Source organism: Girardinichthys multiradiatus, chromosome 22 (genome assembly GCF_021462225.1).
Source record: "Girardinichthys multiradiatus isolate DD_20200921_A chromosome 22, DD_fGirMul_XY1, whole genome shotgun sequence".
Lineage (NCBI taxonomy): Eukaryota > Metazoa > Chordata > Actinopteri > Cyprinodontiformes > Goodeidae > Girardinichthys > Girardinichthys multiradiatus.
In genome coordinates, this window is record NC_061814.1 from 11,970,238 (window position 1) to 11,993,205 (window position 22,968).

At 39.0% G+C, this 22,968-nt stretch overlaps 1 protein-coding gene across 1 annotated transcript in view; it reads right to left on the minus strand.

Moving 5' to 3' along the window:
• peli1b (pellino E3 ubiquitin protein ligase 1b) overlaps window positions 1-22,968 on the minus strand; it is a 48,719-nt gene that overhangs the window by 9,232 nt on the left and 16,519 nt on the right. Inside the window, exons 2-4 of the mRNA XM_047351714.1 lie at window positions 12,118-12,389; window positions 3,673-3,802; window positions 361-462 (exon numbers count right to left, since the gene is read on the minus strand). Coding sequence (XP_047207670.1) covers window positions 361-462; window positions 3,673-3,802; window positions 12,118-12,200 — 315 coding nt within the window. The 5' untranslated portion in view covers window positions 12,201-12,389. The remainder of the gene's footprint in view (window positions 1-360; window positions 463-3,672; window positions 3,803-12,117; window positions 12,390-22,968) is intronic.

Here is a 22,968-nt window from a genome sequence, read left to right on the forward strand (position 1 = left end):
TCAAACATCCCATCAGTAAACAGAGCGGTACCTAAGCACTGCCAGGGCGTGGTAACAGCACTGCTGGGTAAGGTGTTACTGTGGATCAGTGAAACAGTGTATGTTCGTCTATCTCCAGCGGTCACAGGTCTAATTGAATCTTGCCGCATTTCTTTTAGAATCTGCGGCTCTTTGTAATGCAAATGAAAACAGCATGTCATCTTAATCTTCAGTCTCGTGTTTCGTAAGCCCTGCCCAAACCAGCTTTGTTTTAGAAATCCCAATTAACTGCTTTGTGTAAGTGAAGGTGGAAAAATAAAATAAAGGTTGTAAGTTGGCAGTAAAACTCCAGGCTCAGTGACAAAACCTGGGCTGTTTTACCTGGAACATATCAGTATTGCTGTCGTAAGTGTACTCCACCACCACAGTCTGGGCCCGAGACAGAGTGTAAGAGATGCTGTGCTGGTCTTTGTTGCTTATGGCCTGATGGGATACAAGAAAGGAAAGATGGATGAGTAAACGGAGAGAAGGAGCCAAAAATAACTGCAGATCACGTCACAATAATTCATTAAAAGATTGGAACACGGTTTGATAGAAAAAGAGGTTAGTTTACAGAGAACAACAGATTGCAGATGTGTAGTCACTAACTGGACCAAATCATAGACCACCCGCATGGCTAAAAAGCACAATGGCTTTTCCAGATTTTTTGAGATGTTGCACATATTAGCCTGCGAGTTTGCTTGAATAAGAGTGTAGAGCTGTGTTCACAGTCAGCACACTGCTTACAGATGGTAAACCATAAAAAACCTGAAAGATGTCCCTCATTTATTACCCTTCTCTGACCATTTAACAGTTTCAGAGGATTTCCGATGATGGAAACATGTGCTTCCCAGGATTTTGCAGGAAAACGCTCCATTACCTTTCACTGAACCACTCACACTTATTCCTCTTAAAAACCTTCAGTGTTCCAGTTAAACACTGTGTAAAAACACCTGCCTGTATTCAGGGATCTTCTCAATGTTCCTTTTTTTTAATACAACAGAAAAAAACCTTTGGTGGAGAATCCAGATCAAGTGAACTTCGTGTGTTTATGTTTCTGAGCAGTAATGTGCAAAAGTTTTAAGCTGTCCCTAATTTCTTTCTCTCCAAGGAGCCATGCTTTCTTCCTCTTAATGTGGTCTTTATCTGTAGTTTTACAGGCTTTCTGAATGTCTTATAAAATTTGTCTTTGAACTTCTGATGCTCCCGGCCCACACATTTTGAAGGCAGTACCTGGCAGTTTGTGCTGGAGAACAAAGAAACTGGACAGATGGAAAACAAAAAGAGAAAAGTCAGAACTATAAATCTATCCACGGCAGATGAAACAGGAAAATACATTTTCAGAGTGTAGTTCTTTGGGAATAACATTGTTAGAGCTAAAATACTATTTTCTTCTCTCAAACTGTTGTCTTTGGTATTTTTTATATAGATTCAACTACCGGCAACGGGCAAGAACCGGCAACAAATTATGTCTTGACGTCTTCTGCTGGAAAGAAACTGCCTAAAGATCTAAGTTAAAACAGGCTCTTTGATAAGTTTTCTGTCTAGTGTCAACACAACACTGGTTGGTTTGTTGAGGTTTTGAGGCTTTTTATGCTTGACTGATTCCCAGGTCAGATTCAGACGTCTTAGCGAACATCAAACATTTCGTTGAGAAAGCTGATTAACTTGGAATTGGCTTTCTCACTGACTGTTGCCCAGTTAATATTGTACTCTTCAGTTATGGCACCTGATGTAGTTCGTCGTTCCACAGGAGGGAGGGAGGTTCCTCACCAGGCGCCAATCACGGAGCCTGCCCCCTGGGCCTTGCTCAAGGGCTCGTAACTGGATCCATCAATCTTGTATTCTTAAAAAAAAAAAAAAGGCCACTGAATCGCACTTAGTCTGGCCTCTCACCCAGAACCAGTTTGCCATGGGAGACCCTACCAGGGGCAAAACTGCCCCAGACAACATAGCTTCTGGGGTCCTTGAGGCACTCAAACCCCTCCACCACGGTAAGGTGGCGATTCGAGGAGGGGACTGTCAGTCCAATGTCAGATTTAGGAGTTTCAATCCACTTTTGTCCTTGATGGAAAACAGTTTTTGAGTCACATCTATTAACAGGCGTTCAAGATGCCTCCCAAAAGGAGGTGTTTTAGTCTGAAGGAAGAGCATTTGGGGCAGGAGAGTAAATATCTCGCGGCTGTCTTGGGTAGGCCTCAAAGCTTCCCCCCAGTGAGTTAGAAGAGGATGGAAGCATCTGTAGATGGTTGGGTGTTTGGTAGTTGAATGTGTGGATGGACATGGTCAGTGTATGGAGAGAAAATGAGCAAAAAGGCAGCCAAAGACAAAATAAAAGGTATGAAAGCGATTCTTTTTTTCCTGTAAAACTTTAGATAAAGACCAGTTTGAAAGAGTAAAAAGAAAAGTCAGTTTCACTGGTAGCAAAAACAGGAAGAAATGTCTGAAAACTTTAGGAATACAAAGAAAAATCCTTTAAAACTAACCTGAAACAAACATTACTAGAGATGCACTGAAAAGTCAGCTGGTGACTGCAATTGGACAGTTTCCAGCTTGATTTGTGACTGACTCATCTGGAACTCAATTATCTTCTGAACATGAAAAGCACCATGCATAAGAGCTATCTCGTCGCGCTGACAGAAACACTCATAGGTTGAAGTTGAATCAATATCAGCAGGTTTCAAGATCACTGATATGTTTAAAAAAGGTCGGAGGAAACAGATGTGAGAAGCCATATTTTCTATGACATGCTAAGCTGTCTGTGGTTCTTTCAGGCTCCAAGAGAGCAAGACTTTCTGGAGATAACAGGAAGACTGAATGTATTACACAGGAAACTACTAACAGGCTTTTGGAAATAGTTATATCTCAGAGTCTATATTCTCAAACAAAGACACACAGAGGAATCTGTTTCTGTTAATGCTAGCCTCACTAACTGCTAATACAGGTTACCAAAGATAGTTTAAAATGTAAACTCGGATCATTCTGGTTATGCTTTAAAATATTAAAACTATGTTTTACAGCCACTACTCTTTCACGCCTCTGTGATCTCACCTCTGGACAAATGAAGGAGAGAAATGCTACAAATCCTATCTTCTTATTTTACAGTTCTTAAAAAGACATCAGGAGCAGCTAAAGGTCGTATCAGCAGATCTAACCTTTACAAAACCTAGAGGTCAGAAAAATCAGTTCCTTGAATCTTTACATACAGCCCAAAATTATTCATACCCCTGAGAGATTTAGGTTTAAGTGGTCTTTTAATTTTGCTAGCATGTTTCTTCTGACTGGGAATAATATAAACTTGAATCTGATAGAGAATCTGTGGAGGAATCTAAAGATCAGGGTGATGGCAAGGAGGTCTTCCTACCTCCAACCTTGGTGATGAGTTGTTCATCACCAAAATTAAATAATCAAAATCCCAGTGTAAACATGCAGAAAGCTGCTCAGCAATTATAAGAAGAGCTTTTTCTTTCAGTCCGTTAATCTTTTTTTTTTTAAATTATTATTTAAAACAATTTCTATAAGAATCAACATTTTGCTGCCAGGGGTATGAATTCTTTTGGCTTTATCTGTGTCACCATGTTTGTTTTTAACTGAAGGAGAAAAGGGCCTGAAGCTGCTGAATACAAGTACAAAGGTTACATCAGTTGTTTTCACCTTGGCTGCTTGTGGAGAGCAGGCGACGTGAACTGTGCTGGGCTTCACCCCGTTCGCCTTCGGCCTCTTGTAAAGTGCGAAGCGACTTTTGCGTCGGCCTCGGTCCCCATTGGGCAGAGAACCATTGTATCTGCAAACACATACACACACACACACACACACACACACAGACACACACACACACACAGACACACACACACACACAAATGTAAGCACACAAAACAACAGGGCGTTTATTGTCTAGGCAGCTGGATATAATAGTGGATATAATGGAATAATAGTCACAGTGGAAAATGCTTGAGGCATTTGCAGGCACTCACAAACATATCCACAAACTGGTGCTTATAATTTTCATGCATGCATTTTACCAAAAGCACAGCATGTCATTACAAACAACAAAGTCCTCCAAACATCAGCCCAGGAAGGCTGAGAAAATAAATAGAGACAGAGTCATTTAGCCTCATATGTGTCTGAGGAAAGGAGAATAAACAGAGCAGAGTCTCTGGCCCTCAGCTATACCACGACTGTGCAGTCAGGGAGAGTTTATCATTTCTTAACTTCAGGATGAAAACTTTCAGAAATCATTCCTCATTCCTCATCACCATCAACTAGACTCTAGGTATTTTCTTAATTTCCAAATGTTTTTTTTACCAAAAAGTGTTTAACTTCAGCTCTGACCATTGTAAAGTCATATTCCTGTAAGCAGCAAAGCTTTACAAATATGCTGGATGTAGATTAACAACATTCAGAACAATAAGAAGTTCTGTTCTCATTATATCTCACTCACATACCAGGACCCCCATATGAAATGAATGCAGAGAAGCTTCAAAGACCCAAAGTTCACACAAACTCATCAGGACATTTAAACAAGTTATTCTTGGACAGAGACGAATTATTGAGTAATTTTCCTCCACTGCTGATGCACAACTTTCTCTTCACTGTGTGCGTGTGTGTGTGTGTGTTTATTAAACAGCTTAACAAAATAAAGCCTAGTCATTTAGCCATGGCTAGAGGGCACAATGTGCAATATGGGTTGTTTCACATGCGGTTGGTTTCTTTTTGTCCGTGTAACAATTAAAGCAGACTATTTATTTTATTAAGAGTCTAGGGCATTCTTAACAATGTCTTGGAGACAAAAATTTACCAAGCTTTTCAAACTAATCTTAAGTATCTAGTCTAAATTCTGCTGCATGTTCTAGTCTGTAAGTTAGGTTTTTGTCCATTCTTTTGTTTAGTTCTAGATCTGAAGGTTCTGCAATGATCTATCTTTATTTCCTTCTAGCTGCATTTTGTTCGATTAGTATTTTCCTGATTCCTGGTTTTGTTCTGAAAACCTTGCATATATTGTTTTGTCTTTTATTTTATTTTTTTTTGTTTTTTATTTGCTTTAAGCTTTTTTTAAACACATGAAATCCAACCGGTTGCATAATTTTCTGGCTGTGAGAGAAAAGCAACAGAAAGTAACTTGAGGAAAACATTTCTTAGTGCTATTTTATTTTTTACCAATGCTGGAAGTTTGGTCAATTTATGTGGATCCTCATGATGTATGTGAAATCCTGATACTGGAAAAATTTGATGCTAATGTGCCAAAAAATTAAAAACATCTACATAACACATATTTTGTTCCCATTTCCATTGTAAATAATTCACAACAAATTTCTCTCCAAGTACAACTAAAGGTACTCAGCTCAAGTACCAAGGGTGGTACATGTACCACAGCTTGAGAACTGTAGTCAGAGACTATTCTTAAGACAAAAAAATAACTTTGCATATTAAAGTGTCTTTTTCCACTACTTACAGGTACACCCTAATAAAGATAGACGGAAAAAGGACTAAAATGACTTAAGACCAAAAACGACTGGTATTAGAGAGAACATGAGTTACAAAAGAATCATTGATCTAGCACTGCTTTAGCAATACTCTGGATCGTTTGCTTTTGAATTTTATTGTAATTAATGTTGGCATTATTGCCACCTGCTGACATAGTAATGTTCTACAGCATTTTGTACTGGAATGCCCCAGTCTCTAAAAAGTTTGTGGGTCTGAAGCTAAAAAGTTCATGAATAGCAAATCTAAGCATCGTATTAAAAAACATTTTGTAGCAGAAAACCAATAATTATGGAGTTCCCAAAAACTTAGGGGATCTCCACTTACCATTTCCATGAGTTTTAATTTAGTGTATAATGAAGAACACATTAGTAATGTCAAAACAAGTATTCAAACCGACATTGACTGAACTATAGGCAAGTGGTAAAATGTCCTCATGCAAGAGTACTTGTCACGTGTCACACTTTAGTATGGCTAGAGCGTGTCTTTGGCCAATCAGAGCCTTGATTCATCGCCACCACCCAGCACCACCCCCCGGTAGCTCAGGCATGTTGTGAGGACGCCCAGCCTATGGGCTAAACTCTGAGAGAGCCGAAGCACTTAAAATCAAACAGCACCGCGATGATTTGTATGTAACCATAGTGAGAGCTCAACGTTTGGGAAGAGTTGTCATGGCAAGAACGTAACCATGGGGAAGTTTAGCCTGTATCCATTGAGGCCAGGGCGGACTGCTGCAGGCAGTTCAAAGACAGGCTCTCGTGGGAAGCAGTACATGTATCCAAACTTTCCCGAAAGTGGAAGGGCCTGAAGGTTAACAAGAAATTAGTGCAAGTCTATGAGTGTGAACCTACAGGCTGTTCATGCTCATGCAGTGGGGCAGAACGAACAGCAGCTAGGGCTTACTCCGCTGTATATGCAGCAATGTGTCCTAGAATAGCAAATAATCTTATGAAAGTGTGCTTCCTTCAGACACAAAATACCTAAAGCCAATTATGCAACAATAAGTAACTACTGAAAAAACAAAAGACAGACTGGGTAAATGCTGCTCATGCCTGACTCCTTGTCAGTGTCTGCTTTGATCTGTTAAGATGACAAAGATTTCACACTGAAGGCAAAGTCTGCTCAAATTTATTTTTAAAATATACTTTAAAGAAGTTAAAATGACAAACAAGCTTTAATTTCTCATATACTTTAAGACTGTTCTTTCTACTTGTAAATCTTAAAAAACTAAAAAACTCTCAGATGCAACACATGATGCTTAACAGGATTCATCTGACTGGCATGAATAACAGGACAATTGCCAAGTAATCATCATATGTTTTTTACTATTCCGATTGATAGTTTGAAAAAAAAAAAACTGTTAATATTTTAGCTTTAGCAAACATTTTGGCACTGTTCTTTTTGAAAAATCAGAGTACAGATAACAGAACGTAACATGGATGATGACAGCGAGGAGTATTTCTGGCGATCTTATGAGATCCATCAGCACCTGGGAGAGAAGCAGCAGGAGTTGCCAAGAACTTCTTGGTCAGCACAGGGGCGGAGCCAGGGGGTGGCCAGGGGTGGCCATGGCCACAATAAACCAATCTTTGGCCACCGTTGCTGCCACCCCAAGTGATTTGTTGTTCCCATGGTAACATAATTCACTAGTAAAGCCCACCTCTGGAACAAGCAGTTCCCCTCTTAAACAGATGGTGGCAGCAGTAATGCTCTTAACCACTAACACAATAGAAGAAGTGGTTTTGGTTCACGTTCACAAGATCATAAAGGCAGCAACTACAGAAGGACTTCGTGGAGCACGGTACAATTTCTCTCTCATTTTCCTCTGCTGCAGAAGAGGTCAGATTCTGAGTTAAGTTTAAATGGCAACAACATTTATTTACTTTGAAAAATTCTATCTTAACTTAAAATAAAATAAAAATAAAAATGTCTGGTTTCCTATGAAAGAGAAAAAATGAGACAACGTTCACAATTGCAGTTATGTGTAGTGCACATAACTGCAATTGTGAAAGGCCAATGTGTATATTATACGTGTATATGTTAGCTCATAAACAGCCTCTGAACTAACATAAGTGGAAGGGACCTCTTTTCTCTTTTTCCTTTGAAAGAGAAATAATGTGCCCAAGTGCTGTGCACCATTTCTATTTTTTTATTTAAGGATTTTCTATAAATGCTGTAAACAGTTTCATGGTGTAACTGCTGTTTAGAAGAAAAGAAAATGCAGTTTTATTATTATAAGTTAAATTAAGGTGAATTATCCACATTAATGATATACTAACATGAAAAATAACTTGTTGAACTTGTTGAACTAGTTTTTGTGTATTTTTGTGTTGTTGAACATCTCAACTAAAGCTAATTTGTGAATCAATTGTCTTTTGATTCCAATACATTAGCTGTGACAGTTTAATGTGGTCAGTGGGTCAAGGTAAGTGCTGTTTGTGAGCAGGTCCTTGTGTGTGTGAAAAATACAACATACATTTTTTCCACTTCCATCAGTTCCACATTTTTCTGCTGTTCAACACGTAATAAAGTAGAGATAATGCAGCTTAAGCACATCTATTTATACATTAAAGAAACATCCAACACCTATATCAAATATGTTTGTTTTAATTATGTATTCAAGGCTCTCTGATCCACTGATCCTGCCTGAAAGGAGCAGGTTTTCATTAAGATTTATCAGCATCTACACCTTTATGTCATTCGGTTGCTAAGGTGCAGTAGCTGGTCACCCTCATGAGAAGTCCAGTGCTAATCTGAAATGTTTACGGCCACAAATATCTATGCACATTATACAATTCTGCTTTTCATGTCAGTTTCCATTACCTAGTGTTATGTTGCTGACGGGTTAATAGGAGCAACCAGACTTGTTTAGCACAGCAATGGAGCCGTTTCCTTTCAGTAGGTCAGAGAACAGGGGTCAGGGTTAGGGGTTTAACTTCTATGATTGAACCCTTTAAAGAATAAAGAGCAGCTTTACTTTCAGCTCGGGAGGGTGACGCCTCTTGTTGCAGGGCAAAAAAGTGCCCCTCTCAAGCCTTTTTCAGAAGAAAAAAAAAAAGGTTGGCCTGACCTAGAATGAAGAACTATGGGCGGAAAAAGCACAGCAAACGGAAAACTGGGGTTCTCCCTTGTAAAGGCATGGAACTGCGTTTACTGCTTAATGTGTTTTTTCCACAGGGGAAAATTTCCACGATCAGCTCTCCTCCAGCACAACCCAGAACAACAAACTTTGAGTCAGCTGTGACACCGAGTGCCTGTGTAAGACATGAAACAGTGTTCGCACAGAGACCTTCCAAAACTTATCTGTGGAGTGGGTTTGTACTGGGAGGATAGTGGAATATCTCCGCGTATAAACAGGGGACAGACTGTGGAAGTCTGTCACAGTTGTTTTGAGTGTTTGTGTAAGCTTGCTGTTAAAAGTCTATTGTGCTGAAGAAGCAGGGTGGAGTGGAGGGTTTTCTCCAACTTGATTAAAAAGGAAGAAAACAGACATCTGACGAAAGAACGTTATTCTGATCATATCCATTGCTGCGATCTCATCTTGCGACGGGGTTAATTTCCTTCTGCAAAAATAGCTGTTCTGTTTTGGAGCATGACTGTGCAACAGAACAAAAACATCCCCAGTGTGTGTGTGCTCTTATGTGAAAACAGGTTCTGGTTTGATTCCTTGGTAGCCGTCCAACTGAATCCTAAAGAAGCCTATTCTGCTAACTTGATCGAACAAACCCAGGGGGGTCGCCCCACCCGAATTTGTTGTGAAACAGTTGTTCTTTTGCTGCATTTGTCATTGCACACCGGAACATCTTGGTCCTACTGTGTAAACAAAGGAACAATGCAAAGGCATGTCCGCTATACTCACACTGTTGTCCCATTTATTGTTCAGATGGAGTCTGTATCAGAGTAATTCAAGCTGTTTAGTGAACAAATGTCATTAAAGCTCCCATTTTAGCAACTTTCTGATACACAATGTGTGCAGCTGTTTTATTTGTTGCTTTTATTTTCCATCACTGTTACAGGCAATCAGTGGAGCTTTGTAGTTACATGGTATATGTTTGGAGTCTTGATTTGCAATCTAAAACCAATATCCAAAACATATTCTTTGTAGATATTGGTGATATTTATATGAAATCCGGCTGCTAACAACATTTCTCATCACCTCTAGGCAACATTATAAACAACAGGTACACAGAAATCTTTTAGATAGCAACATTTGTAATTTGGGCCTTGGCAGGAGGGTTGTCATATACAGGGGTTGGACAATGAAAGTGAAACACCTGGTTTTAGACCACAATAATTTATTAGTATGGTGTAGGGCCTCCTTTGCAGCCAATACAGCGTCAATTCGTCTTGGGAATGACATATACAAGTCCTGTACAGTGGTCAGAGGGATTTTAAGCCATTCTTCTTGCAGGATAGTGGCCAGGTCACTATGTGATACTGGTGGAGGAAAACGTTTCCTGACTCGCTCCTCCAAAACACCCCAAAGTGGCTCAATAATATTTAGATTTGGTGACTGCAGGTAATGGGAGATGTTCAACTTCACTTTCCTGTTTATCAAACCAATCTTTCACCAGTCTTGCTGTGTGTATTGGTGCATTGTCATCCTGATACACGGCACCGCCTTCAGGATACAATGTTTGAACCATTGGATGCACATGGTCCTCAAGAATGGTTCGGTAGTCCTTGGCAGTGACGCGCCCATCTAGCACAAGTATTGGGCCAAGGGAATGCCATGATATGGCAGCCCAAACCATCACTGATCCACACCCATGTTTCACTCTGGGCATGCAACAGTCTGGGTGGTACGCTTCTTTGGGAACAATACATGTTTCACATTGTCCACAGCCCAAGATTTGTGCTCCTTGCACCATTGAAACTGACATTTGGCATTGGCATGAGTGACCAAAGGTTTGGCTATAGCAGTCCGGCCGTGTATATTGACTCTGTGTAGCTCCCGACGGACAGTTCTGGTGGAAACAGGAGAGTTGAGGTGCACATTTAATTCTGCCGTGATTTGGGCAGCCGTGGTTTTATGTTTTTTGGATACAATCCGGGTTAGCACCCAAACATCCCTTTCAGACAGCTTCCTCTTGCGTCCACAGTTAATCCTGTTGGATGTGGTTCGTCCTTCTTGGTGGTATGCTGACATTACCCTGGATACCGTGGCTCTTGATACATCACAAAGACTTGCTGTCTTGGTCACAGATGCGCCAGCAAGACATGCACCAACAATTTGTCCTCTTTTGAACTCTGGTATGTCACCCATAATGTTGTGTGCATTTCAATATTTTGAGCAAAACTGTGCTCTTACCCTGCTAATTGAACCTTCACACTCTGCTCTTACTGGTGCAATGTGCAATCAATGAAGACTGGCTACCAGGCTGGTCCAATTTAGCCAGGAAACCTCCCACACTAAAATGACAGGTGTTTCAGTTTCATTGTCCAACCCCTGTATATCATATATATATGTTTTAGGCTGTTCTGAGAGATTTGGCTGGGAAATTATTGTAAAAATAATTGTCAACTATAAACTCTTTATGGACCAGGTCTACAAAACTAATATGATCATTGAAATAATATTAAACTATGTTCAAGATCTAGTGATGACTGTCGTTAAAGGGAAATCTAGTAGCCGCACCGATCTAAGCTGCTATCATGAGGGCCAGATGCAGATGCATGTAGGTCCCTACTTTGAGCCTGTACTTCATTTCTTACTTTGAAGAAAGAAGTTCTTGAGTTGCCCTGATAAAGACTTGTTGTCAGGCTGGCCAGCAACACTAAAATCATTGGTGTGGCAGCATTTTGGCCACAAATAAGTAATGAATGATCTGTAAGCACAGAGAGAAAAGCAAAACTGACTAACCTGCAGTTGCTGAGGTTAGGAAGCTACAAAGCAGATTATTTGGGCACTGAAGTAAAGACCTATTTCACAGCTTTTTAAATCCATGAGATTATTAATTCTATTGTGAACAGAGATTCTTAAAACACAGCCTGAAAGACAAATAAACAACATCACTATACTTGTCAAAACATAAGGGAGCATGTTATATCCTGACGCCAGATTCTTTAAGATAGTAATGAAATGGAGGATTCTTAGTTCTCCCGAATATATTGCTAATTATTGCTTTGCCTCATTACAACTCTATTCCTGCAAATTTACTAGTAGTAAAACTGTTTACTTTTAGCGATCCCTAATAATAATAATACAACTTTTCAATAAGTCTGAAGAAGTAACTGTTGAGCTAAGATGCTCAGCAGCAATGTATTTCTGTGTTTCCAAGCATTTTTAGAGCAAACTATGATCAAAATGCAAGAGGAAGGAAACAAAATACAACACAATTTAAGAAATGCTTGTGTGTAAAAATGTTCTGTTTTTTGGTTCCAATCTACCAATCTTGTAGGACTGAAATAATCCTCATATGTAGAAAATTATAACTAATAGAGAGCAATCTTTCATTTGAGGTCAATTGTTTTGTCCACTTTACTCCACCCTGCTGCTCCTCCAATATCAGGTTGGGTTGTTTAAATTTCCACACTTTTTACCTTTAGAAATGACAATAAAATTGTAAAACTGCACTTTTAAGTGTATAATAGATGACTTCATTAGTTTTTGCCTACCCCAACACAATGAGCTCCCCGTACTTCACTGGCACTTTGGTGGACGAGGTTGTGGAGATGTTTTCCTGCTCCGGCGAATACATTGGACCCTGCTTACTGAGGCTTGCAGGAAGAGGCAGGAAGGGGTAAGGAGGAAAAGGGGGAGAAAGGGGGAGATGCTGATCAACTGGAGCAAGGGGAGAGGAGATGGAAGGGGAGCGGGGTCAGCTGAGCCTTAGCTCCAGCCTTTCATGCTCCATGTGTTCGTATGTCGCAGCACCGCTTATCCTGCCCTACAGACACAGAGAAAAAAATACAATATTAGCTTTCTTTTAATTTACACTGACATCAAAGGAAGAAACCCAATTACACTGATTAATATTTTGGATTCCAAATATTAGAATTTTTTGGGTGGCATTAACAATTCACCAGCATCAAAAAAATTACTGATTAACCAGATTTCTGATTTTTATCCTATAGATTATGCATTTATTGACTGTATACATTTTCATTACGCGGTTGTTTTGTGTGTTACATCTTTTAATGGCCACTTGGTTTCTTTATGGAAAAATATTTTATGTACAAACATCTTTTTATGATTTTGTTTCATAAGAAAAAAAGGTTTCTGAACAGAAAATATGTTAACTATACTTGGTTTAATGCCACACCAGTACCTTTGACTAACTGCTGCTCACTGCGTTACAAATGTTAACTGCTCAATATTTACACAAAATACAAAGTTTCAAAGATATAATCAAAAGTGCAGGGCCTGTCCAAGGTGGAATGCGGCCCAGAGCCTACCAGCCAACACAGCACCACCCAATTTAGTTGTTTACATGCATTTAAGGCAAGTTTAAGCCGTCTAGTGAGCGAAACATGTATTCCTTAAATTGACTGCATGAAAATCATGTAAATCAGTTTGCATTATTTATTAAATAAATATACAGTAACTTGAGATAAAGTGTTTCAGAAGATGGACGCTCTAAAGAAACATCGGAGATTAGGTTCTTTTTGTGTTTCTTTGTATAAACAATATTTTAAAACAGACTCAAATGAGTCTGGAAAAGAGCACCAACTTTGATTGTGTGTGCTTACATTGACATACAGACAACTGTCAGTTATTATAACGCCGAGATTATTTTGCTGAGAGTGCATGAAATGTAACCCAAGCTCAGAGAAAAATAACTGCAGAACTTGCATTAAGTTAAAACTAAACTTTGCATGTGTTTGCACAGCACAATTATCAAGTCTCTTAATCTTAAATAAACGTATATATTATATTTGTTACCTGAAATTAGTTAAAAGTTCAAACATGACAACAAATGACAAAGAAACAAAGGTTCTGAGTTATATCCTGTTGCTATCTCCCCAACTGCTCAATGGGTGCCCCCTGCTGCCCTGGATGAAACGAGCAGTGGCTCAGTTCGCATTTGATCTGGTTCGGCTCCAATCTGCAAAATAACTTTTTCTTAAAAATAATTACATTTTGTATCTAGGCCAAGATTGTTTCAAACATGGCTATAAACAGTCAAACACAAATAAATGATCAGATTCGGAATGGGCATCTCAGCCTGGAAGGAAATGAGCCTGTTTTTCAGCTAATTTTATACAAAATATGCTCAGAAATCAACTACTTCATCACTTGTTTGGTTAAATAACAGAGTTGGCTGGCTAAAAATGTGATAAAACACCAAATTTTAGGAAAACATCCAACACCCGATAATAATTGGCGAATGTTGCCAAAAACATACAGGAAGAAAAATGTATTCATTATTTCTATCTCAACAACAAGGTTTTATTGAAAAAGTTGCTTCTGGCTGATGTTTTGGCAGTAAAACAACTTAGCTGTAGTTTTTTAATAACTTGACCACCTTACCACCTCTACCTTCTAAAACCTTTTGTGTTTCATCAAACAACTAGCGTCACCAAATATATTACCGCCACAGACAGCCTGAATGCAAAGCGACTGACATTTATTGCAGTTTTAGCTGTTCTTTACAATAACCCTATTGAGAACACTGTTACTGCGATAATGATATATTAATGACATATGTTGCAACCGTTTTACCTTTAAGTAAGCAGATGGCTTCAAAGGTTTATTATATAAGAACTATAGTTAGTTTTTGAAGCTGTTTTGCTATTACTGTTTGAGCCATTCTCTGAAGTAAGCATTTATGCACAACTTTCCTTTCGCAGGAAATCACAGAAAGGAGAAACGAGGGCATGACAAACAGAAGGCGATGGACTTCCTGCTGCAGGTTTCTGACACATCAACATGGGTTTAAGTTTAACTCATAACCTTACTGTTACATCTCCCCCTTTCTCCCCTAATCACTTGACGGAAAAAAGAGACAGATTTCTTGTACAAATTTCAAACTATCTTTCGATGCAACAACATCATGACTTCAATTGCAGTCAGTCGGTAACAGGAGAAGCAGAATACCTCTCCTACAATTCCCAGAGTGCCCATCTGTTGGGAGTATCCAACCAACACAAATGCACGTGTGTAGGATGTAAAGAGTTTTTATGATGAGTGAGGATGGGCAGGGGCAGGAAGAGTGATGTAGTCCCACCAGACTGAGTGGGAGAAGTTCAAGCAGGGGCCCTCCAAGTAAATGCATCAGACAACTAAAGTCCAGATTCATCTGGAAGGACTAATTATCTCAGTACTTAAGGGGCATTAAAAACCACAATAAACTGTGCTTTTAAGTGAGAACTATGAGGTATACCCAACTTGCAACAAGATTCTATGCTTTTATTAAATATTACTGTCTGAAAATAGAACAAAATCCTTCAGGTTTTCTTCAAGTAAACTTTTTTGTTTGTATACATTTATTGATAAACATAATTATTCTAGTTAAATCAAATTCAAACAGAATACAAAAATATTTGGAAATCATTATTTCAAACTTCATAGAATAGAATAGACATTTCAGCCAATTTTCAGCCAATGTAGGTATTCAAATTAAAACAATACTAACAATAAAGTACAGTTTAATCTATGCACAAATATACATAAATTTTATTCAACATGAAGAGTAACTGTAGAAATGTGCTAATACATGTGATGGGGGGGATGCAGAGTATAAATTACTTACAACATGTATGTTTTTGCACCATGCAGTTCACTGCAGATGGTGCCATTCTTTAGCTACAGATTGTTAGCAATTATTCATTATTTCCACTACAGGCACGACAAACAGAACATGCAATGTCTTTAAAATCAGAATGAATGTCTCGACATAGCCTGTGCAACAAGTCTGAAAACTCAACATGAGCTGCCTTCTGAAGGCTGCCTCTTCGTTGCATAGAGGGTGGTGCTCCCAATTTTTAAGTAAGTGACCAGAGCACGCGCTCTAATTATCGAGGGATAATTCTCAGCCGCCCTGAGAAAGCTTACTCTGGGAGAGAAGACTTTGACTGATAGTCAAGCCTCGTATTAAGGAGGAGAAATGTGTTTTTTTGTCCGGTCCATGAAACAGTGGACCAGATATTAACCCTTGCAGCATTGCTGAGGAGGTCATGGGAGTATGCTTCTCTTGTCTACATATGTTTTGTGGATCTAGAGAAGGCCTACGACTGTTTTCCCTGAAGCATTTTGTGGGGTGCTGCAGGAGTGTGGGGTATTTAGGCTGCTCTTAAGGGCTATCCAAGCCTTGTATGCCCTAAAAAGTTTGCTGTTGTGTGTGAAGCAGCAAGGTGACTTAACTCCTCCAGGTCTGAGGCCCTGGTTCTCAACTGAAAAAAAGTGGATCGCCTCCTCTGGGTTGGGGGTCAGTCTCTGCCTCAAGTTGAGGAGTTTAAGTATCATTGTGTTTTCTCATGTGATGGTAGGATGCAACAGGAGATGGACAGACGGAATGGAGGTTTGTCTGCAGTAATACAGGTGCTGCTCCAGAAACAAGCGGTCGAAATGAGCTTCCCCCCTGGGGCGGAAGGACTCAGTTTATCGATAGGGTGATGAGCTAGGGTGGGGGAGCTCAAAGTACAGCCACTGCTTCTCTACACTGAAGAGAGAGACAGTTGAGGTGGTTCTGGCATTTGATCAGGATAGCTCCTAGGCACCTCCCTTTGGAGGTTTTCAGGGCCCGTTCCACTGTAAGGAGATCCCGGGGAAGACCCAGAATTTGCTGGAAGGACAATATATATCCGTCAGGCATGGGAACGCCTTGGGATCCCAAGGAAGATGTCACTGTGGAGAGGGATGTCTGGGGTTCCCTCTTGGACCCGCGACTCTATCTCAGATAAGTGGAAAACAATGGATGGAAGGATGGATGGATGGATGGACTGCCTTAAATTTTTGTTGTTTTAGAAGAAGAAAAATGTGAGAATATGGCAGGTAACAGTGTTTGCTAATTAATACACCATATAACCCAACTCAAAAAGGGTACATTTAGAAAGTATCTAGTGGTTCACTTTTAGAATGTGAACACTTTGTGCTGTACTGTGTTAGTGAATCTGAAAGGTTCCCACACAGACACAGGAAGTTACAGCATGTTTACATTAGCAACTGCTTTGTTTTTAGGTTGACCACGTTTGATACAATCTCAGGAGCAGAGTTTCGCTTGGTCTTGTGATGCTAAAATGTTTCAGTCTGCAAATTGTCTGAAGGAGGAAAGGTATTACCACAAGAACAAGATAGTATGACAGGACACAGAAGGCAAAACACTAAGTTTAGGGGTTGATATTTCTTTCTCCTTAATGTTAAAAGTTATTTACAGTACCTCTTAAATATACATGTAAACATTTCACATTGAGTGACCTTACTAGTAACAATCCGCCTGATGTCCTGGTGAAATATCTGTTGATCTCAACATACCCTTATTATGACAGTGAGAAGACATAACACATGCCAGAGATGGTTTGAAAACTACACCTCAATACCTGAATCTGACAAGATGTGGGAAAGACACCAGAAAGTACAAATGTATGATTGCTATATTTTTACATATACTGTATACATTGTAAAATGTTATGTAATATTAAATCTTGGAAAAAACGTACAGCCATAAACCAGAAAAAAGGCCTGAGACCAGAAAAATATTATTTTCCATCATTGAATTTGAAAATATTTTTTTTTGCTTCAGGAGTCTGGTCCATTTGGCCTAAAAGAGGTTTTTCAAAATTCACATTGGGAAAGTCTTGGGTTTTTCTTTTCTGAAGTTATTTGTCAGTAAGTGGTTCAGAAAAAAACAACGGAAGAAAGTGGTTTGAGATTTATGTTACATCACTACCCTTAGAAAAAAAAGCAGCATCTATTTTCACCCTCCCTGAAGTACACCATTACATCTAGCAACTGTTTACTCATTTTTGTCAATCTTTGACATCTTCAGATATCAAAGATTAATTCAGCACTCGAGACAAGAGAGCAGAATGTGATACTGAATTCACAAGAACAAGATGATTTTAGTAATATTTTGGGAATAACTAGGAATCTCTCCTTTTATTTTCACAAACTGACTACAGATTCCACAAATCCCAAACAACATTTTATGGTTTCCATGCTTGTTTAATTCTAAGGTAGTTTTAATACCAAAAGCTATGAAAATAAATAAATAGATCTCATGAATCTCAAACTGTGTTTTCAAGAATCTCTCGTCAAACTGTCACAACTCTGCCTGCAGAGGCTGAACAAATAGATCTAATTTTCTCTTCCTGTTAAAAGCAAGTTGTGAAAATTGCTCAGTATGAAGGATTGCTGCAATCTGCAGGGTTTCCTTAGATAGAAAACTTGTTACTAATTAGCATAGTAAAACTAAATTGGACTGCATTGCATTATAACCAGGATCTAATTGCAATGTATGTAATTCAGTTTAAATCTGTCTATATGATTGTACTGAAATGACTATATATGTCTGCATATGAACTGGATTGGTTTTGTAGTGCCTTGAGATGGCATTTATTGTGGATTATTGCTGTACAAATAAACTGAACTGACAATTGTATCTGTGTGTGTGTGTTTTTGTTCCTGATGAGGCCCATTTTTTACAAATATACTACATAGCGAGGACCCACTGCTACTTGTGGAGACCAAAGCCTGGTCCCCATGGGGGAAAATGCTGTTGTTGGGTGAGAGTTATGTTTAGGACTAAGTTGTTAATTAAATTTAGGTTAGGTTTAGTGTTAGGTGCGTACTAGTAATGGTTAGGTTTAGGGTAAGGGACAAGGTTAGATCATATAACTGAATGAAAAATGAATGGAAGTCAATGCAAAGACCCCATAGTGTGTGTGTGTATGTAAGTACAGAATGATCTTGGTGATATTTGAAAATTTTTCTTTAAATCAGTGTAGATACAAAGATACACTCTGCCAATCATACACTCATATACTCTTCCAGACTCTTACAAACGGTCTCCTAATCCTAAATCCTATAGTTGACACTGGAGCAATGAGCTTTTCTCCTCATAGAACAAGGTGGAGGTGAAACAATTAGTAGCACACAGAGATAACACCATTGTTTAACACATTTAAATTGAAGCCAGTTCTTCGGCAGCTGCATTTTAAAGAGCTTGTAACTGAGTTCAGCAGATGGTTGGGGGAAGGTAGAAACACCTTAACTGCTTCCCTTACAGAAACGACTTAATCCCACAAAATCCAATTTGGTAAGAAAAGCATGCAGCTCTATTAGTGGATCTACGTGACATAATGCATTGGCCTCTGTGCATGTATAACTTTGTAGATGCTCTGAAGTGCATATAGGGGCATGAATAAAATTGTTAGCCGACTTGCCAGGAATTGATCGCTTGTATATGGATCCAGACACTGTAGGAAAAAGATTAATAGACCAGGCTGCCGTGAGTCCTTTACTGAACATGTGAGCAGAATGCTTCAATATCTTTTTGTCTATGTTCTCGTTAAGGAATACAAGTTCTTTTCTACATTTCAACTTTACTTTTTAGTAAACACTAAAAATAAAACCCACATCCCACTGAATCTGGTTGCCACTGAGGTATATTCCCAGCAAGATCTTACATTGAGATCTGTTGTTACATCTGGAAATACTCCAGCATACTGTCCAGAGGGGAGCACAGAAGAAATCCCACTAACACCAGGTTACATTGATGAGCCTAAGGTCAATGAATGTATGGAATGTAAAGTAATACGCTGATCAGGAGAAAAGAACACCAGGCATGTAAAACCTGAGAGAAATGAGTTAATATAGATCAATGTCCATACAAACAGAAACTCCTAAAGCTAACAAACATATAGGCCAAGACTGAAGCTAACAGTTTACTGAGAGTATATCCATAAATGAATTACAATAAAAATTTATAAATTGAACTTCTTTTTTCACCTGTGATGATAATTATTAAAATAAGTCATCTTACTAAGGTCATAAGACAGCCCACAATAGTTGATTAAAGAAATTCAAGGAACTATGCCTTCTGATTATTAAAAACAGGGAAAAAACACCAGAGAAATCTACTTTATGGCTGTTACATGTTTGGGTGTGTATACAGTTTCTGTAAAGTGTGTCCGACGAATCCCTCCAGATCTGCATGACACTAAAGCCCGTTGTGGCCACTAGCCAACTGCTGCTAAGCTACAGAGACACACAAGGCAGCAACAATCGAGCCGGAGCTCGGAGAGGCTGACTTTGCAGGCAGAGGTCACAGACTATAGTAGCAAGCTGCTGACAGCACAGAGAGTGACCTTAAACCTACAGATCACTTATGCAAGCGACAGGAGGAAACACCTCGATTTATGGAATTGAGGTGAAATCATTCAAGAAAAGAAGCAGCACCTGCCCATGTGTTTATTACATTGCCAAGCCAACCTGCAACCCTGTCCAATTATCCTGTTGAGCACATCAACACAAATGCTGCATTCAATCGCCAAGTTCACTTTCTTCACTGGGCTGCAGTCCTGTACAGTGATTTCATGTTGACTTTAAAGGCGTGCATAGCTTGAAATGGTACAAAATGAGCTCAAGTAGGGTGCAGCACAGCACTTCAAACCAGAGTGAACAGAAGTTGCATACGTTTTCAGAAAGAAAATTACTTTTTTGGAGTTTGGTTGCAGATTTCCGATCCCCAGTTTTTGTAAAACGATTTCACCTGCCGATACTGACTTTAGCTGGTTGGTTGTCTTTGAGAAAGAAAGTTGACAGCTTGTGAGCCATCTGTAACTATTAATACTGGATTTGGAGGCAATGCCTCTCCAAGCATGTAAAAACAGGGTCTTACTAATATTTAAAAATAAACAAATTATTACAGTGTTGACATTTTAAACTGATTTTAGCATGATTAACTTGGTTGGCATTAGCCATCAACAGACCTTAACTCTTAGACTTCCAACATGCATTAACTCAGGATTCTCCATGACAGAGGTAGAAAGCTCAAATGAAAAGAAAACAAGTTTTCTCTACTCTACCTTCTGCTAGTTTCTTGTTCTCCTTTTCAAATAGCAGCTGGAATGTCTGGCCGATATAGACAATATGGTTTCCTGTTAAAGAACGTCTTACAGTGTTTGTGCTTGATTTGAAGTCATTTTAAACACCACACAGACACTGAAAAAGATTAATGTTTATGTGTACTCCCTTCAGTAACAATTTCCACACAAAGGCTGTCATGGTTAGTGACCTGTTTACGATTGGCTGATCGCCAGTCAGGGCAGGTCAAGCTGAAAAAAAAAAAAAACAACAATTTCTAGATGTATTTCTAAAAACAATTCATTAAGATCTGGGACAAAGAGGTACTCCAATACAGAACTCTTATGTTAATGAAACAATAAGGCCTGCAGTTTGTGATACAGAAAAATAAGTGTTTTATGTTTTTGGCTCGAGTTAAAATTAATTGTGAAATAACCTTTAAACCAAATATGATGGTTTTATGAACATCGGAGACAATGATTTCTTCCAGTTATGTTATAGACGCTGTATTAGACTTAACAGAACCAGCTCACACATATATAATCAAAAACAACAGTGCTGTAACAACATTTGCCACAAAATTCACACAAAATAATTACAGAATTTCTGAATGTAATGTATGACACATTATCATCTACTGAATCACCAAGATGCAACAAGCTTTGGAGAAAGTAATGCAGCAGCATGTGGTTTAGATTTTGGATTTTGTACCAGCAATGGTTTAAGAGCTTAAAAGTGTGATCCTAAAAACAGGAAGATATCAAACTTGATCATTTACAAGTTAAATAAAAAAGTTCACTCAACTTTGATAAAAAAAAAAAATATATATATATATATATTTTTTTTTTTATCAAAGATGAGTGAACTTATATATATATATATATACAGTATATATATATTAAATATGTTGGCACCCAAAATTATTAGTTTTATTTTTCACGTTTGCAAGAAACAGATTCACAGCAAACATTGACAGAAACAATGAGAACAACAGCTGGACGAGAACAAATCCAGTGTCTCCAACAATGGTTATGGTCTCCATTACTGGAAAGCGAAGTATCCTTGTGTTAAGAGTGGGTCAAAAGATCAATAAATAATTACAGATGCTTGGAAGAGGCTCAGCGGTGATATGAGTCTGGCTTTCTGGATATACAGAGAGATTCAGAATGAAACGGGCCTGCTTCTGTGTAAAAACTATAAAACACAGGATGTGAGACCTAAATATAGCAACATTTTTGATCTGATTTCTTAAAGCCTTAAAGTTAGTGGTTTGTGTATATTTTATTTCCTATTAAAAGAAATTAAGGTTGGATTTGATTCCAAGATTGGATCTAACATCTGTCACTTCGTTTTATCAAAGTTTTTAACAAATTGCAGCATATAAACATACAATTTCACTTGATTAATCACAGCTAAGTAAGCTGTCATCTCCTAAACATCTGCAGAAACCCACAGGTGACAAGTTCACTTACTTGAGCTTCAATATATCACTCAAAGAGCTACAGGCTTGCTGAGCTGAAATTTGGCATTATTTAGCCCAATCTGAGCTGAGGGCGGATAAGGGTTGTGTAAAAAGCAAAAATCTGAAGGAGGAAAAAACAAGCTCATCTGCAAACTTGTGGCTGCTGTGATCTCTGTCAGAGCCCTTTATGAATAAGCCCAACAGATATCTAATCATCCCGGTATTGCTGGCTTTCACCACATCCTCACAACATAGCGGGTTTAAGGCATCTTACACCTTTCATGGCACCGGCACGAGTCGTGATGACACGAGGCTGTGAAGCTCCAAAGCTGCTTCGTGCTGAGCAGCAGAAATCGCTTCAAAAGCTCAAGGCAACCACTTTCCAAAACCAGAAAGTGTAGCTCGTCCCTCCTCTGCACTCTTTTCATCTCTGCGTCCCATGACTGCCGGTTTGCCTCCGCTATTATGAGCCATTGATGAGAAGAGAGGCGCTTTATTTTTTTATCTACACATGCTAAAGCGAGCGCGTCATATTCCCGGGCCCCCTGCCCACAGCTGTCTTCAAGGCTGCTAACAAGGAAATAAGAGACAGAACAAGACGTGAAAATGTACTCTTCTTTGGTCGATCCAGAACGGTTCTTGTGAGATTCTGATAATGGATCTGCAAACAGTTCACCTGGAGGTGTGTCCTTGAAAATAAACGTGTTTCAAAACCGTGAGTCTAGGCTAATCGAACGCATTCACAGCACAAAGTGTAATGGAAAAAGGTAGAGATGGATTGAAACAGAGGCCAGAGCGGACTTCCAAACACACTGCCTATTCTAACCCAACAATCAGCAGCGATGGGCTGCTGTAAACAGCTGCAATGTAGAACTGCGTCTGGGTCAAAAAGATCTATTTTACTGAATAGCTTATGGTTACGCAAAACTTATTAAATCTGAATCATTGGGAATGCAGCTGTATGTGTGTTTGAATATCCGATCTAACAGCATGGACATCAAGGTTTTAGAGTGATTCAACAAGTCTACAGCCCTCAGAA